This window comes from Quercus suber, unplaced genomic scaffold, assembly GCF_002906115.3.
Source record: "Quercus suber isolate HL8 unplaced genomic scaffold, Cork oak 2.0 scaffold_511, whole genome shotgun sequence".
Classification (NCBI taxonomy): Eukaryota; Viridiplantae; Streptophyta; class Magnoliopsida; order Fagales; family Fagaceae; genus Quercus; species Quercus suber.
In genome coordinates, this window is record NW_027069960.1 from 160,819 (window position 1) to 177,825 (window position 17,007).

Consider the following 17,007-nt stretch of genomic DNA (forward strand, 5'->3'; position numbering starts at 1 on the left):
AATAATTTTTTTCAAAAAAAAAAAAAAAAAAAAAAAAAAAAAAAAAAAAAAAAACTAACAAACAATCTAAAATTCATAACTTCATAGCTTTAGTCTCTCAACATTATGTTATATGATATATCTAATTTTCTTCTAATGTTACCAAGTAAAAGCGCACATTCTCAACAGCAACAAAAAAGTTAAAAACAGTAAAAAAACACACACACACACACACCAAAAAAAAAAAAAAATTGTTCAGGTAAAGCCAAACATTAACGTGGAAGCACCCAAATCTCAAAGTCTCAACATTTAAATTTATGTCCCAAATAGAAAACAGCAAATAGTCAAAGTATGAAACACATAATCAGTAGAAATCGAAACACGCATTAAATAACAATAATAATATTAAAAAAAAAAAATTATACTAGTAGTACTTAAGGCATGTAAGAAGGATTTGTGTCTTGGGAGAGTAACGGCCATAGAAATGGGAAGGGTGACCAGTTTATCTTTTGTGTTCTTTAGAACAATTTTCATGACCAGTTTATCTTTTGTGTTCTTTAGAACAATTTTCATTTTTTTTTGGGAGTATCTCATGTATCGGTATATAATATTTTAAACAAATTTAAAGACGTAGGAGTGGGGCCATAGGCCCCTTTCACAGATGGTAAGCTCCTGCCTAAGAGTATTTCTAGCAAGCTCTCCAAATTTTTGTACTGTTTGGAGAGTAAATAGTTATTTTACCTTTTGCCTACCTACTTTTTTAAATGTACTTTTCAACAGATTCTCTATCATTTTCTCTATTCCGTTTAAATATTATTTCTTTATTATTTCTTTAATATTTCTTTTTCAATCTTCTTTCATTCATCTAATTTTAATGAAAAATGCTACATTATTAACATTTTACAATATTTTCACAATAAATTATATATGGTAAGTTATTACTAATTTTAATTTGAATACATCACTTAATTTTTTTTTTCATCAGTGTTAGTTAGTAATAACCCACCACTTAAGTTTTATTGTGAAAATATTATGAAAATATTGTTGTAGCATTTCTCAATTTTAATTTCTTATACTTTATTTTATTTTTCCCTTATCTCTTTTTTTCCTCCACACATTTCTTTTCTTTTCTTTTTTCTTCTTTTTTTCTCCTCCACACCTTTCCCTTATCTCTATCTTCTCTAGCACTTTCTCTGGAGCTCTTTTTTTCTTTTCTTTTCTAGCAGCACTTCGACTGGAGCTCTCTCTCACACATGAAGATCGTCCACTTGTCTTTCTCCCACCACCGCATATCCTCTTCCCTACCGAGGCTCAGATGGGTTAGCATTGCTTCTTCTTCTTCTTCTTCTTCTTCTTCTTTTTTTTTTTTTTTTTTCTAATTTGAATAGTTTTAAAATTGTGATTTGAGTTTGTATTTTGATTGAAACCGAGTTTAGAAATGTTTGAGAGAAAAGATCAAGAATAGTTCTGTTGTTATCGTTGTGATTATTGAGTGAAAATTAAAAATTTTAATCGGTTGTGATTATTGAGATTGAATTAATTCTTTTGCACATGAATAGGTCTCTCTCTTCCTTTTATTTTTTTATTATTTATTTATTTATTTCATTTGGTTTATGAGAAAAATTGTTTTCTTGTTTGGATTGTATTCTACGTTTTGTAGCCATTGAGATAAAGAAGAGAGAAAGAGAGTGAGGAAGAAAGAGAAAGGGAGGAGAGAAAAAAAGTCATTTTTTATTCAACCAGGTATTAGTTTAAGGGAAAATATTATTTAGAGTTGCTATAGTAAATGTTACAGTGCTCTCTATGCCTGAAGAGCTACTGTAGCAAATCAAAAAAAAAAAAAAAAAATGGAGATGCCAAGTCTATTGGAGGGATGATTTTGCGTGAACAGTGGCTTTTGTTCTCCAAAATTAATTTAGAGAAGGCTAGCCTGTTGGAGATGCTCTAAAGGGATAGCACATATCCACGCCCTCCATATTACTATCAAATGCAAAGACATGAAAATAGCTCGAGTGGCCAGGGACCATCAATAACAATTTAGCACTCAAACTTTATCCTCTATCTACATTGGACAAACTGAAGGTAGTTCGTACACAGTACACACCTTAGACTAAGCTCTACGACAATTCTAGCATTTGATGGGAGTAAATGTTACAGTGCTCTCCATGCCTGAAGAGCTACTATAGCAAATCAAAAAAAAAAAAAAAAAAAAAATGGAGATGCCAAGTCTATTGGAGGGATGATTTTGCGTGAACAGTGGCTTTTGTTCTCCAAAATTAATTTAGAGAAGGCTAGCCTGTTGGAGATGCTCTAAAGGAATAGCACATATCCACGCCCTCCATATTACTATCAAATGCAAAGACATGAAAATAGCTCGAGTGGCCAGGGATCATCAATAACAATTTAGCACTCAAACTTTATCCTCTATCTACATTGGACAAACTGAAGGTAGTTCGTACACAGTACACACCTTAGACTAAGCTCTACGACAATTCTAGCATTTAATGGGACCAAAAGGGAAGTATTCGCTGAGATCAATTTGACATTAATTAGAAATTGGACCTATACCATAGAGAAAATCTGGGGGCCCTTGTTGACAACCCTTGCAAGTAATAATATTGCATCGTTAATGTTATACATGACTTGCAAACTTTATTTTATTTAATTACTACCAATCTACGTGCCATGACAAATAACATTTCCACTAATTTGATCAAATATATGGTTTATGTTAAACCTAAATTTGTAACAAAATAACATTTGCAAACAATAATAATGGAGAAGAGTTTGTGTTCAGTATTTAGTTGCACTAGACACGATAAGATATTGACACATATCCAGTGGAATTGAATACTAGACATAAGCTGTGTCCATATTACATATACATGAGTTTTAAACTTTATTTTATTTAATATACACATGTCAAGTCACTAAACCATAACAATCTATATATATGCCAAGGAAATTTATATACATTTTCATTGACTGACTTAATTTATCAAATGTTTCACAACATGATTATCTTAAACACCAATCCATGACAAAGTAAACCTTTTTATACGTTCATGAATTGCAACCATGATTTTATTTATAACTATAATCACGCCCAGGACACTAAATCTTTGCCAATCTACATTTGCTATGCCAATAAACATTTCCATTGGTTTTATCAATGGTTTATTACATGACTATTTCACCAAACGAACCATTTCAGGCACAACCAGCAGGACCAAACCCAACCCTCGCTCCTGCAACATCATACACCACATCCAACCTTTTCTGCTGCACATTCCCGAAAATCCCAACAGAACTATCATCACTGTTTCCAGCAAAAGCTAAACAAACCTGCGAGGTTTTTTGAGCGTAAAGTATCCCCTTCGCATCCAAATCCACGTTAACACCACCACTGAATGAAAAGCTTATTTTTGGAATCGAAAATGTCGTGTATTTGCTAAGATCATAGCATGTATCAAGTATCGAAAGTGCCCCCGTTGATGGATACTTCTTCATTGCTTGCCTAAACGCCGCCTTCAAGGCGCTATACGCTGCAGGCGGCAAGCGACTTATTACAGTCCCCGAGTCGATAATGGTACCCCGCATTTGAAAAAGCTGATGTTGGAATCGATAACTTGCGCCCACCGAGACTAATTCCAACTATGTCAAGGCCGTAAAATGAAGTACCTTGTGCAGATTTTGACAAGGGAGTGAATTTGATAGCGCTTGAAGTTCCAGCACTTTTTCCAAATGTGAGGTGTCCAGTAGAGCTAGAAGATGAAGGGAGGCAATAAGAGAAGACACGGCCGTATTTTGATGCCGTTTGTTCGACTAAGGAAAGTGTGTCGCGACCTAGGCCTAGTAATCCGGCTGCACCGCCAAAAAGGCCTTGGTTGTTTTGGCCACAGCCGAATAGGAGTTGTTGAACACGTCTGTTGATGTTAGGGTTAGCTTCTCTTTGCTGAAAAATCCCACAGAAAACGATTGGTCGCCATATTGTATACCATATATGCACGTTGAGGTACTGCAGCCCGGTGTATTTCCTGTATCATGACATGAGAGTTATTTCGTTTAGCTTTTAGCTTATTTTGTTTATATATTATATATATATATTTTTTTTTTTCCCTTTTACAAGCTTGCGTATAAGTATACTTAACTTCATTTTAAGAAACCAAAAAAAAAAAAAAATCAGTAAAAAGATAAATAAGTGGAAGTCAAATGAATGGAACATATCTAATATGCCTATCTCCTTTTGTTAACTTGCATAAACTAACGAACCAATCTTTGAATTTACCCTCTCATCAATATTAATATTTTCGTGTAGCTTATTGTTTTTGAAATTGATACTAATTTTATTACATTCATGTAAATAAAATTTACGCAAAACATTTTAATAGTTCCAGAGATTCCTCACAATTCTCTTTGAAGACATGTAATAAAAGTGGAACGATATAGAAGTAACAAAAGTAAGAAATATGCACGCATATTTTTTCATTTTCTTTACTTGGAAATAGTACTTATAATAGAACAAAAAAAATTAGTGAAACTATCTCTAATTTTCTTATAATTAATTTTCTTGACTAAAAATCCATAAATTGTCACTATAGTTGCCTATATATAAAGGTCTCAATTGTTACCTGTGGCAGAAGTAAGTTGAGAGCACACAGATGAACGACACGAAATATTTGAATAAGTCGCAGATTGAGATGGGTCAAATGTTGGTTCTTTTTGTTGGTAGCAAGACCGTGCGCAAGGTTTGCACTGAGTCCAAGTAAGGTCACTACCTGTATCAAATATGAGTGACAAGTCCTTTTTTGGAGTGCCAAGTCCCACGGTCACAATGTAGTTGCCTGAACCAATAGTGCTACCAGACTTGGCTGGGATGGTGGAGTCCTCTGATGCTCTTAAATCATCACGGCTCAACTTCTTGGAGAGCCTAGAGTGGATTGAGTTGACCCTAGATTGGTCTTGTTCGAGGATTTCATCTACAGTGGGAGCTTTAGCTTTGTCTAGTTTAAGTGTGGAGCATGGGCCATGTTTGTGTACTACTGTCAAGGATGCCCTTTTATCAGAACCTGCATTTTAATTCAACATCAATTAGAATTGTTTGACAAGTAAATATGGGGAGAACTTAATTACAATTCTTTAAGTGCAATACATTATGTTATCAATTAAATTCAAACATATAATTACATTGATCAATAAAACATAATTAAACAATATTATCTATTTCTAAATACAAATAAATTCAAATACAAGTATTTGAGTTTAAGTAGAAATATGATATTGAAGGAACTGTATAACTAAGTTTTACTCTAAAATGATTGAAGTGTATCAAGTTATGAATTACAAACATCATATTGTATTATGTTTTTACGAAACACAACAAAAATAAAGTTGCTTATTCAAGAATAGGCAATGGAAAAGGTACAAGTGGTGAACCCAAATAATACATGCCAAACATCAAATGGATTGACCAATTTACAAACTTATAGTCATTTTTTTTTCTTTTTTCTTTTATTTATTTATTTTTTTTGTAGGTTGTGAAGAAAAAGCAAATAGGAGAATTACTCAAGAACCCGTGAGTCCGTGACTGTCTTCTTACTCAAGAACCCGTGAGTACGCAAGTATATCGGATTTGTCGATAGATATAATTATTATTGGTTGACATCATCAAATTGGCTGGCGGTGAGGGCTTGATTCATATTTCATTCTCAAGCTACCCGACAATTGTCTGCCCATCAAGAAGTGCAGAGAACCTAACTTTTCAGATTTTTTTAGGGCCATTCATTTGAAAGCACATATTTTACTTATTTTTTTCTGTTCCGCCAAACCCCATAAAGAAAATGAAACCTGAATAGGGCAGGGTCCAGGGATGGTTAGGTTTTACTTAATGGGGGAAAAAAGTTTAGTTCATCCCCCATAGTGAGAAAATCAGTCTTAGTTCACTGCAGGATTCTTGACTTATTAGTAATTGGGGGAAAGGTCAATAGTTTTACAAGTGAAATCCATCAAGTGTGGGAAAGAAAACAGCAACTCTATAGTTTTAGTGTTATTTTTTATTTTATTTTTATGTAAGAAAGTCTTTGCTAGCTACTTGCTACTTGCTACTTGCTACTTGCTTGCTTCTAGTCTATTAATAATTACAACAAAAGGTTAATGAAATCTTTTATACTGTTGCTCCATTTTATAATATTAGAAGAAAAAAATTGATTAAAAGAAAACTATCTTATGCCAAGTTAAATAAGAAAAAATCAAGAAATAATTTTCCAATTCATTTTAAAATTGTTACCAAACAGAAGAATATAAGATAATTTTCTAGAAAACATTTAAAAAATATTTTTTTATTTTTATTTTTTCTTGTGGAAACAAACAAAGTTAATTAGAAAAACTACCATCTTTTTTTGGCAAGGGGAGAAAAAGGAGAGTGATGGGTCCAACCCAACACGGAGATGGGAGAGACAGGTAACGTAGCATCCAGCTAGAAGCCCAAGATAGCTACCCTTTAACTAATATGAAGTCCCAAACAAAGATGAATAGACTATCCACCAAAACATTAAAAAAAATGATTTCGTTTTGATCAGCGTGTGCTTGATTGATTATGTGTTTTTTGGTCGCACCCTAAGCTAGAGTGCAGCTTGAGTTTCCCCAACTCGTTCATGAGCAAGTGCATGATATTTTAAAACCATGATTAGAGGACATAACCGGACCCTTTAGAACATTTTTACAATGGTCGCATCCACTTTGTAGGACCTACTAATTACACCACCAATTATAGCCTTAGGACACGCCATAAAATGTCTGTCTCAAACCCACTAAGTAAGAATACACGTTCTTTTCTTCTAACCGATTCCTCAAAAAAGGAAAAAAAATAAAAAAAAATAAATATATATATATATATGCGCGCGCGTGTGTATGTGTGCTATACTTATTTCTCAATGGCTCAATGAGGACGAAAGGGCTTTATTGGTTCTAGCACCTCTTGTAGTGTTTGGACACCAAGATTCCAATCCCACCGACCTGACCCCACTCATATTTACCAAAGGAACAAATAAACAAAAAAAAATGACATCCTAAAACTTTTTGGAAATAAATATCAATTATAATTCTATATTTGTTTTCACAACTATTTTATGTGATATATTATAACTATTGTCTATTACTTTTACCCTAACCTTTTACTTTTTTTTTTTCCACCATCCATAATCAATCACATGAAATAATTGTGAAAATATGTGTAAAATACGTCGTTATCTTAGAAATTCTTGGAAAATTTCATTATTAGTTTTGCCCAATGGCCATTTGTTTAATTGTTTCTAAACCTACCCATAATTATTTTGCTCGAGTAGGTTTCTCCAACTTGAGCTGGAGCAAATTACAAACTCCCCGGTCGGCAAAAAAAGAGTTTCAAGTTGCAGTATCAATTATATATAAAACCATAAACTCTATCAGTGACTGAAAAAATAAATTATAAGAGGATTACTATAATAAATAGTAGTATTACAAGAATCCAAAGAAGGAGAGAGAGAGAGAGATGAAAGTTGTATGATAAACCTTTGGTAGAAGAGCTGCAAGTAGTTGATGGTAGTAGAGAGCTGACTTGAAGGGTATGCATGTGAGTAAGTTGGTTGTTTTCTAAAGTCTCTCTTCCTTCAAGGGCAAATCCCAGCTGATTCAGAGAGCAAAGAAATACAAGAAAGCTAAAGAGGATAAACCCAAGGAAGGAGGAGGAGGAAGTGGGAGTCGCCATTATTGTTTATCCTTCTCTCTCAACTCTCAACTATGTTGCTCTTACTATATGTGTGCACTCTTACGGTCTTTTTTGGCCTTAATAAAATACGTCGTTATCTTAGAAATTCTTGGAAAATTTCATTATTAGTTTTGCCCAATGGCCATTTGTTTAATTGTTTCTAAACCTACCCATAATTATTTTGCTCGAGTAGGTTTCTCCAACTTGAGCTGGAGCAAATTACAAACTCCCCGGTCGGCAAAAAAAGAGTTTCAAGTTGCAGTATCAATTATATATAAAACCATAAACTCTATCAGTGACTGAAAAAATAAATTATAAGAGGATTACTATAATAAATAGTAGTATTACAAGAATCCAAAGAAGGAGAGAGAGAGAGAGATGAAAGTTGTATGATAAACCTTTGGTAGAAGAGCTGCAAGTAGTTGATGGTAGTAGAGAGCTGACTTGAAGGGTATGCATGTGAGTAAGTTGGTTGTTTTCTAAAGTCTCTCTTCCTTCAAGGGCAAATCCCAGCTGATTCAGAGAGCAAAGAAATACAAGAAAGCTAAAGAGGATAAACCCAAGGAAGGAGGAGGAGGAAGTGGGAGTCGCCATTATTGTTTATCCTTCTCTCTCAACTCTCAACTATGTTGCTCTTACTATATGTGTGCACTCTTACGGTCTTTTTTGGCCTTAATATAAGCTTCTTCTTTTTTTAATAATTATTATATTATTTTTATTTTTATTGATGTGATAATATAAGCTAATTAAAGATACAATAGATTATCAATCTCACACGCCACCCACTTTAACAAGCGTATTTAGTTGAGGACAATATGGTATTTATCTCTTTTTTTTTTTTTTTTTTTTAGAATGTATCTATGTTAGTTAGCTATCCCTAATAATTGAGCTTGCTTGACATAACTTGGAGGAATTGCAAATCCTTAAAAGAAAAAATCGCATAGCCGGATTAAGGTTATTCTTGTCCTTTCAAGGAATTTGAGGATATCTGAAGAAACTTTTCTGCTAATTACTTCCTAGTTTGGCTACATGAATTTTGTTTTCACTTTAATTTTCCGGTCCACCTTCACGCAAGTGCCTTGTAGTTATCGTCTACTATTTTGTAATACAGGCAATCTTCTTAAGACCCTTGATACTCCTGGGATTTTCATTCTCCTATCTTTTATGCAAAAAGAAGTTGTGCGTTCCTTGTTTACAAATATGTTTGACACTCTTGATGGTTACAACAAAAGAGAAAAGATTTTAACCTCAGATATGTTTATTTGTTTCTCTTGAAAATATCAAAAGTTGTCAATCAATTGAACTACAAAGTTTTAAGCATGTTTACCATGTTTTAAATAAAATATTATTTCCCCAATCTAATTTTTCTAGACAAAATAATTAATAACATTTGCTGTTACGGAGGAAATGACAAAATTTAACTCCTTTTTACATATCAACTCAAATAGACTTTTTGAGGTAGGATAATTGTCCAACCTGATTTCTATTCAATGACCCTAATTGGATTTTCATCATTTCACTTGAAATAATTTGAAATGGAAATACCCAATTTCGTAATTAAGGTTCCGTTTTAAAGTTTAACACTGTACAAAATATCCCGTCATTTAAACTTTAAAAAAAATTACGTGACATTGAATATTCCTTTCAAATTAATAATATATAATATAAATCATAAAATAGATCTAGTTAAAATGGAGAGAATCTTAACACCTGAATAATCGTACTTGCACCAACAAATGAAGAGGTATGGGCTACCAAGCTTTTAAAATTACTCATTTGTTTTCTTATTAAAATATATGTAATTAAGGCCTAAATATGTCTCCAAGAGCCTTGAAATTCAATTGATTTGCACATTTTGGTATTTCTAAGAGAGATATCCAATGTTCAAATTCCCCCACCCCAAACCATTGATGTACAAAAAAAAAGACCTAAATATGTCACTATAGTTATTTTAACTTTCTTGTGCCACATGAACACTAATTTTATCTTGGATCCATTAAAGTGAGTTGGATTTTTTTTCCCAGTAATTTTATTTTGGATTGACCATCAAAGCAAGTTAAACCTTTTTTTTCCCCCCTAATAATGCTACAAATACAATAATTATGCTCACATTTTTTTTTTAAACAATTTGCTAACATAGTTCACAGTAATTTGTTAATGATTTTCCATGGTTTTAAAAACAGGTATGGTAAAAGAATTGGTTATCTCGGTCCCAATTACTGGTTTCGGTCCCAATTCTCGATTTTATTCGGCTTTGGGGCTTTTACCAGACCGGATTGGTGCCCAGTTGAACCGGCTAGTCCAGTCGAATTTTTAAAACTATTGATTTTCATATTGACCCACCATTGACATCATTTTCTATAATTTACAACTTGCAGCCTTAGTATTTTTGTGAAAAAAATTATAAAGAGAAGTGTGGGGGGAAAGGCCCTATCTAACGTAGTGGCCTAGGGCCCCATTTGAGGATTACTGTGCGTCCGAAGAGAAGGAGATGGTAAGGGCAAGGCCCATCTGGAAGAAGGATACCCGGAAAAGAAAGATGGGTACAATCCGAAGAGATCGCCATCCATCCGAAGAGATTTTATTTCTCAGACGCGAATAGTATTGATCAATCGAACGTGTAGAAGGTCAGAATGATCTTCCGAGCATTCTTACTGATCAAGATAAGCTCTGAGTATATCTGGAGACGATAAGAATGAGGAAATATCTAAAGAAAAAGCTGCTACCACCATATTAAATGCACTGCAACAACTTTTCTGGCCGCATTTATGTGGAGAAGATCCCTGAACAGGATAACCTCATCTACCGCCACTCACAAAAAGCTGGAGAAGATACATGACATGACATGCACTCAAGTAGGAACCTAGATGAAGAACAAGTGGACGATAGAGATGAGAGGGAAGGGTGTTATATAAAGAAGAAGGATTCCTAGAAGAAGGGGGTCGATGATGAACCTTAAGAACTGTAACTTGTATTCAATTAATGAGAAGTCTTTTCGGATTCAAACTTCCTTAGTCTTTGCATGTACTTTTATGTTAGTTTATACTTGCATGCCATAATCAATTATTGTGAGATCCATAATTAATCTTGCTCTATCACCCATGCTCTACAAATTTTATTGTTTTTGGGCTTGGACCACAAATTCAGACCCTACAATTGGCACCGTCTGTGGGAAGAGCTTGAGTATAAGTAGAAGCAATAGCAGTCAGTAATGGCGGAACCTAGGCAACAACCGGCAGAATCTGGGGCATCCCAGCACATAGATCCTTTTCTCAATTTGGAGCAGAGATAAGATCGTGAAGGCAGTGTGCATACTACACACCCTGAGCGAAGTCAACCTCGTGGAGGAAGTCACGTGTCTTGTGCAAAGAAGAATAGCATGCAAATAGAAATTGAAAGGTTAAGGAGGGAGTTGCGCCATGCAAAAAGAAAACGTGTTTCTTCGCATTTGATGAGGATTGGGATGACGAGCAAGATATCACTTACAAGCAGAGGTCTCGAACACCAATCAGTGAATCTTTTTCATACGAAGAGGAACACCGTCGCAAGAAGCAACCTTAAAGTCTATCACATGGAGGGTAGGAAATAATGCTATGAGCAAGGCCCTGAATCAAATCTCTAGGTCACCTTTCACACATAGGATTGAAGGAGCGAGACTTCCTCGGCGCTTTAACCAGCCAACCTTCACTATTTATAACAGTAAAACGGACCCTGTGGAGCATGTGAACCACTTTAACCAAAGGATGGCTATCTACTCCAGAGATGAAGCTCTGATGTGTAAGGTATTCCCCTCTAGTCTTAAACCAGTTGCAATGAGGTGGTTCGACAGCCTGAAAGCAGATTCCATCAATTCCTACCAAGAGCTCACTCAAGCTTTTGATTCACGTTTTGTCAGATGCTGAAGAGTGGCCAGGCCATTGTCTTCTCTGCTATCCTTGAGCATGCGTAAGGGTGAGACCCTGAAGGCGTATTCAGATAGGTATTGGGAGATGTTTAATGATATGGAGGGCAACTTTAATGCAATGGCCCTAGACACGTTTAAGCTAGGCCTCCCTACTGACCATGGTTTAAGGACGTCCTTGTCCGGTAAATCTGTTACTAACATGCGTCAGCTTATGGATCGTATTGAAAAATATGAAAGGGTTGAAGAAGATTAGCAGCAAGGGAAGGGTAAGGATAAGGTTATCCCCCAAGAGAGGAAGGATTTCAAGTCGGACCGTTACAACAACAATAAGCCACGGAGAGATTTTGCTGGGCAGTCGGGGTCAACAAATGCTCAAGCAGTCAATACAGTGTTCAAGGAGCCAGTCCATCAAGTTTTGGAAAAGGTCAAGAATGAACCATTCTTTAGGTGGCCGAGTAAAATGGTAGGGAATCCTGAGAGGTGCAATCACAATCTCTATTGTCAATACCACCAAGACCATGGGCATACCACTGAAGACTGTAGAAGTTTGTGGGACCATTTGGACTAACTGGTTCGCGAAGGCAGGTTGAGGCATCTCTTGTACCACTCTAGTGGCCAAGAAGATCAAATGAATTCTGAGTCCAGGAGGAGTGATTCTACGAAACCTCCATTAGGAATTATTAATGTCATTTTCGCAGCACTAGGGAGAACAGGGTCCTGACTGTCTAAGGTTATGTCAGTGGCTCGGTTATCAGCAGGGGACATTGGTCGAGATCCAAGGAGCACTAAACCGGTTGTCTAGCCAATTTTAGGCTTTTCGGACGAAGATAAAGTTGGAACCATTCAACCTCATAACGACGCTTTGGTAGTCACCCTCAGAATAGGAGGATATGATGTGAATAGGGTGATGGTGGACCAGGGTAGCACGGCGGAGATTATGTACCCTGACCTCTACAAGGGGCTGAACCTCAAGTTTGATGACTTAACTCCATACTATTCTCCCCTGGTTAGCTTCGAGGGAAGGATTGTCACCCCGAAAGGCCTGATATGGCTGCCTATACAAACTGGCTCAGAAGTGGTGGAAGTGGACTTTATTGTTGTAGATGTTTATTCCCCTTATACGGCAATTGTAGCTAGACCTTGGTTACATACACTAGGGACTGTTTCCTCCACTTTGCATCAAAAAGTTAAATATCTATCCGAGGGGTGCGTTTGTGAAATCCGTGGAGATCAATCCTCGGCCAGACAATGTTTGGTGGCTGCCATACAACACAAGCCTGAAACTGAATCCTCGGTCAGGGTGGAGGGAGACTTATAGCAGTTAAAAAGTTGGCTGTCACCCGTTGAGGATCTTGATGAAGGCACTAGATGCGAGGACTTAGTAAAAGTTTTAATTGGGGACAATCTTGAAAAGTACTTTTAAGTCGGGTCTCAGATACCTCAACCAGAGAAAGAAAAACTAATTGATTTCCTTAAAAGAAATATTGACGTATTCACCTGGAGTGCTTATGAAGCTCCAGGAGTAGATCCAGAGTTCATTTGCCACCATTTAAGGGTCAACCCACTGATTGTCCCCAAGAAGCAGCCTATTCGGCGGCCATCCAAAGAGCATGCAGATGCAGTCAAAGAAGAAGTAACGAAGCTCAATCAGGTTGGAGCTATTAAAGAGGTTTTTTTATCCCAAGTGGTTGGCAAATACTGTGGTTGTGAAGAAGAAGAATAGAAAGTGACGAGTTTGTGTAGACTTCACGGACTTAAATAAGGCTTGTCCTAAGGATCCCTTCCCTATGCTGAAAATTGATCAGTTAGTAGATGCTACTGTCAGCCATCCTCGGATGAGTTTCTTGGATGCTTTCCAAGGTTACCATCAAATACCGTTAGCCCCAGACGACCAGGAGAAAACCGCTTTTGTTACCCCTACTAGTAATTACCATTATAAAGTGATGTCATTCGGTCTGAAAAATGCAGGTTCCACTTATCAGCGAATGATGACGAGGATGTTTGAATCACAGTTAGGCAAAAGCATTGAGGCCTATATAGACGACATGGTGGTAAAAAGCAAAGTTATTTCTGAGCATGTGAAGAACCTTGACAACACTTTTGAAATCCTAAGAAGACATAAGTTGCGCTTGAACGCCTCCAAATGCTCATTTGGTGTAGGGTCAGGCAAATTTTTGGGTTACATGGTAACAAACAAGGAAATTGAGGTTAATCCTGATCAGATAAAGGCTATTCAAAATCTACAGCCTCCTTGGAATCCGAAAGAGGTTCAGAAGTTAACAGGGATGACAGCTGCTTTGAACCGATTCATCTCTAGGTCCGCGGACAGATGTAAACCTTTCTTCTCACTGATCAACAAGTGGAAGGGATTTGAATGGACTGAAGAATGTGCCTCAGCTTTTCAACAACTTAAAGACTACTTGGCTCGGCCAACGATTATGTCTAGCCCTGAACCAGATGAGGTCTTGTTTGGCTATATTGCGGTGGTTCCCTATGCTGTAAGTTTAGTGTTAATAAGAGTGGATCAAGGTGTACAAAGACCGGTTTACTGTGTGAGTAAATCTCTACATGAGGCCGAGATCAGATACTTACCACTGGAGAAAGCTATTTTGGCAGTAATACTCGAAATATGAAAATTGCCCCATTACTTCCAAGCACATACGGTCGTCGTGCTCACGCAACTCCCGCTTAAAACCGTACTCGAAGTGCCGACTACACGGGGAAGATAGTCAAGTGGGGCACTATCTTGGGGGCTTTCGATATCAAGTACATGCCTCGCACTTCAGTCAAGGGGAAAATCCTTGTGGATTTGGTGACCGAATTTACGGAACTTAGTTTAGAAGAAATAACGACAGAGAATGACATGGATGAAAAATCGGTTGGTATGATTTCTCAACAAGGTCCTGCACACTGGGAAGTGTATGTGGACGGCGCTGCGAACTAGAAAGGTTCTGGAGTAGGGCTAGTATTAATATCTCTAGAGATAATCATCATTGAAAAGTCATTAAGGCTAGATTTCGGTGTAACAAATAATGAGGCAGAGTACGAAGCCCTATTGATCGGAATTTCTATGGTCCAAAAAATGGGAGGAATGGCAGTAGAGTTGTTCTCGGACTCAAGATTAGTTGTGGGCCAAGTACAGGGGGAGTTTGAAGTGAAGGATGAAAGAATCCAGGGATACTTGAGTCGAGTTAAACATTTGCAGCCGGAATTCAAATTTTTCAGCTTGCTACATGTTCCTAGAAGTAGTAACGCACATGCTGATTCTTTGGCCACACTCGCCATATCTTCGGCGCAAAATTTACCGAGAGTTATCCTTGTCGAAGACTTGCATGTGCCTACCGAGGCAGGAAGAGATGCAGTTCAAGTTCACCAGATCAGAACCAGGCTCTACTGGATGGATCCTATAGTCAAATTCTTGAAAAAAGATACTCTGCCTGAAGAAAGGGGGGAAGCTGACAAAATCCAGAGGAAGGCGACCAGATTCTGGCTGTCCGAAGACTGGAAATTATACAAATGGTCTTATTCAGGACCGTACCTGTTATGCATTCATCCTAAAGCGGCTAAGTTGCTATTAGAGGAGTTGCATGAAGGAATTTGTGAGAGTCACACTGGAGGTAGGTCTTTGGCTCACCGAACCATTACACAAGGTTACTGGTGGCCGAACATGCAAAAAGAAGCCCATGACTATGTTAATAAGTACGATCAATGTCAAAGATTTACGCCGAACATACACCAACCAGGCGGAGTCCTCAACCCACTATCTAGTCCATGGCCGTTTGCTCAGTGGGGCTTAGATGTAATGGGTCCATTCCCAAAGGCCGCAGGAAACAGGAAGTACCTTTTGGTCGGCACAGACTATTTCACCAAATGGGTTGAAGCTAAACCTCTAGCCAATATCCGAGACGTAGATGCGCAAAGATTTGTATGGAAGAATATCATTATTCGTTTCGGAGTTCCTCATACTCTCATCTCGGACAACGGCCTACAGTTCGACAGTAAGGCATTTTGGAGTTATTGTATCGAGCTGGGAATCACGAATAGATACTCTATCCCTGTCTATCCCCGGGGGAATGGACAAGCAAAAGTGGTTAACAAAGTCATAGTTAATGGATTGAAGAAGAGATTAGACGATGCGAAGGGCAAGTGGGTGGAAGAGTTGCCACACGTACTTTGGGCTTACAGAACTACGCCTCGCAGATCTACTGGAGAAACCCCTTTTTCGATGACTTATGGTGCTGAAGCTATCATTCCTCTAGAAACTGGGTTCCCAACTCTGAAAACCAGTTCGTTTAGTCCGACCAGCAATGATGAACTTTTAGAAAGGAGTTTGAACTTGATTGAAGAGATGAGAGAAAATGCAATGGTTCGATTGACACATTACCAGCAGAAGCTCAGGCAAGGCTATGATGCCAACATAAAGTTAAGGCCCCTAGAACTTGGTGATTTGGTACTCAGGAAAGTTGTGGGCACTGTGAAAAATCCAAACTGGGGGAAGCTAGGACCAAATTGGGAAGGGTCATATCGTATCACTTCAGGGGCTGACATTGGGGTATATTTCCTAGAGGACTTAGATAGTCATGTAATACCGCGCCATTGGAATGTAAATAACCTCAAAAGGTACTATTATTAATCGAATCATTTCTTTAGTCGCTATGATAATTTGTCGTCCCTAATGGTTCTGTAAGTGTTTAAACTTAAATCCAATAATGCCTGTAGTCCTTGGACCAGATGATTTGAGTTAGTTAACACTCCCTAATGGTTCTGTAAGTGTTTAAAGTTAAATCCAATCATGCTTGTAGTCCTCAGACCAGATGATTTGGGTTAGTTAACACTCCCTAATGGTTTTCTCAGTGTTTGAATTTAAATCCAATCATGCATGTAGTCCTCGGACCAGATGATTTGGGTTAGTTAACACTCCCTAATGGTTCTGTAAGTGTTTAAACTTAAATCCAATCATGCTTGCAGTCCTCGGACCAGATGATTTGAGTTAGTTAACACTCCCTAATGGTTCCGTAAGTGTTTAAACTTAAATCCAATCATGCCTGCAATCCTCAGACCTGATGATTTGGGTTAGTTAACACTCTCTAATGGTTCTGTAAATGTTTAAACTTAAATCCAATCATGCATGTAGTCCTCGAACCAGATGATTTGGGTTAGTTAACACTCCCTAATGGTTTTCTCAGTGTTTGAACTTAAATCCAATTATGCCTGTAGTCCTCGGACCAGATGATTTGGGTTAGTTAACACTTCCTAATGGTTTTCTCAGTGTTTGAACTTAAATCCAATTATGCCTGTAGTCATCGGACCAGATAATTTGGGTTAGTTAACATTTCTTAGCAGTTCTCTAAGTGTTTAAACTTAAATCCAATCATGCATG

General features: G+C 37.1%; 1 protein-coding gene across 1 annotated transcript; it reads right to left on the bottom strand.

Moving 5' to 3' along the window:
- Positions 1 to 3,019: 3,019 nt before the first annotated feature.
- LOC112039158 (aspartyl protease family protein At5g10770) lies at positions 3,020 to 7,796 on the bottom strand. Its single transcript, XM_065763526.1, is given in 5 exon segments — positions 3,020 to 3,573; positions 3,575 to 3,894; positions 3,897 to 4,016; positions 4,611 to 5,048; positions 7,528 to 7,796. Coding segments are annotated over 5 exon segments (1,458 nt in total). The 5' UTR covers positions 7,724 to 7,796; the 3' UTR covers positions 3,020 to 3,189.
- Positions 7,797 to 17,007: the final 9,211 nt, after the last annotated feature.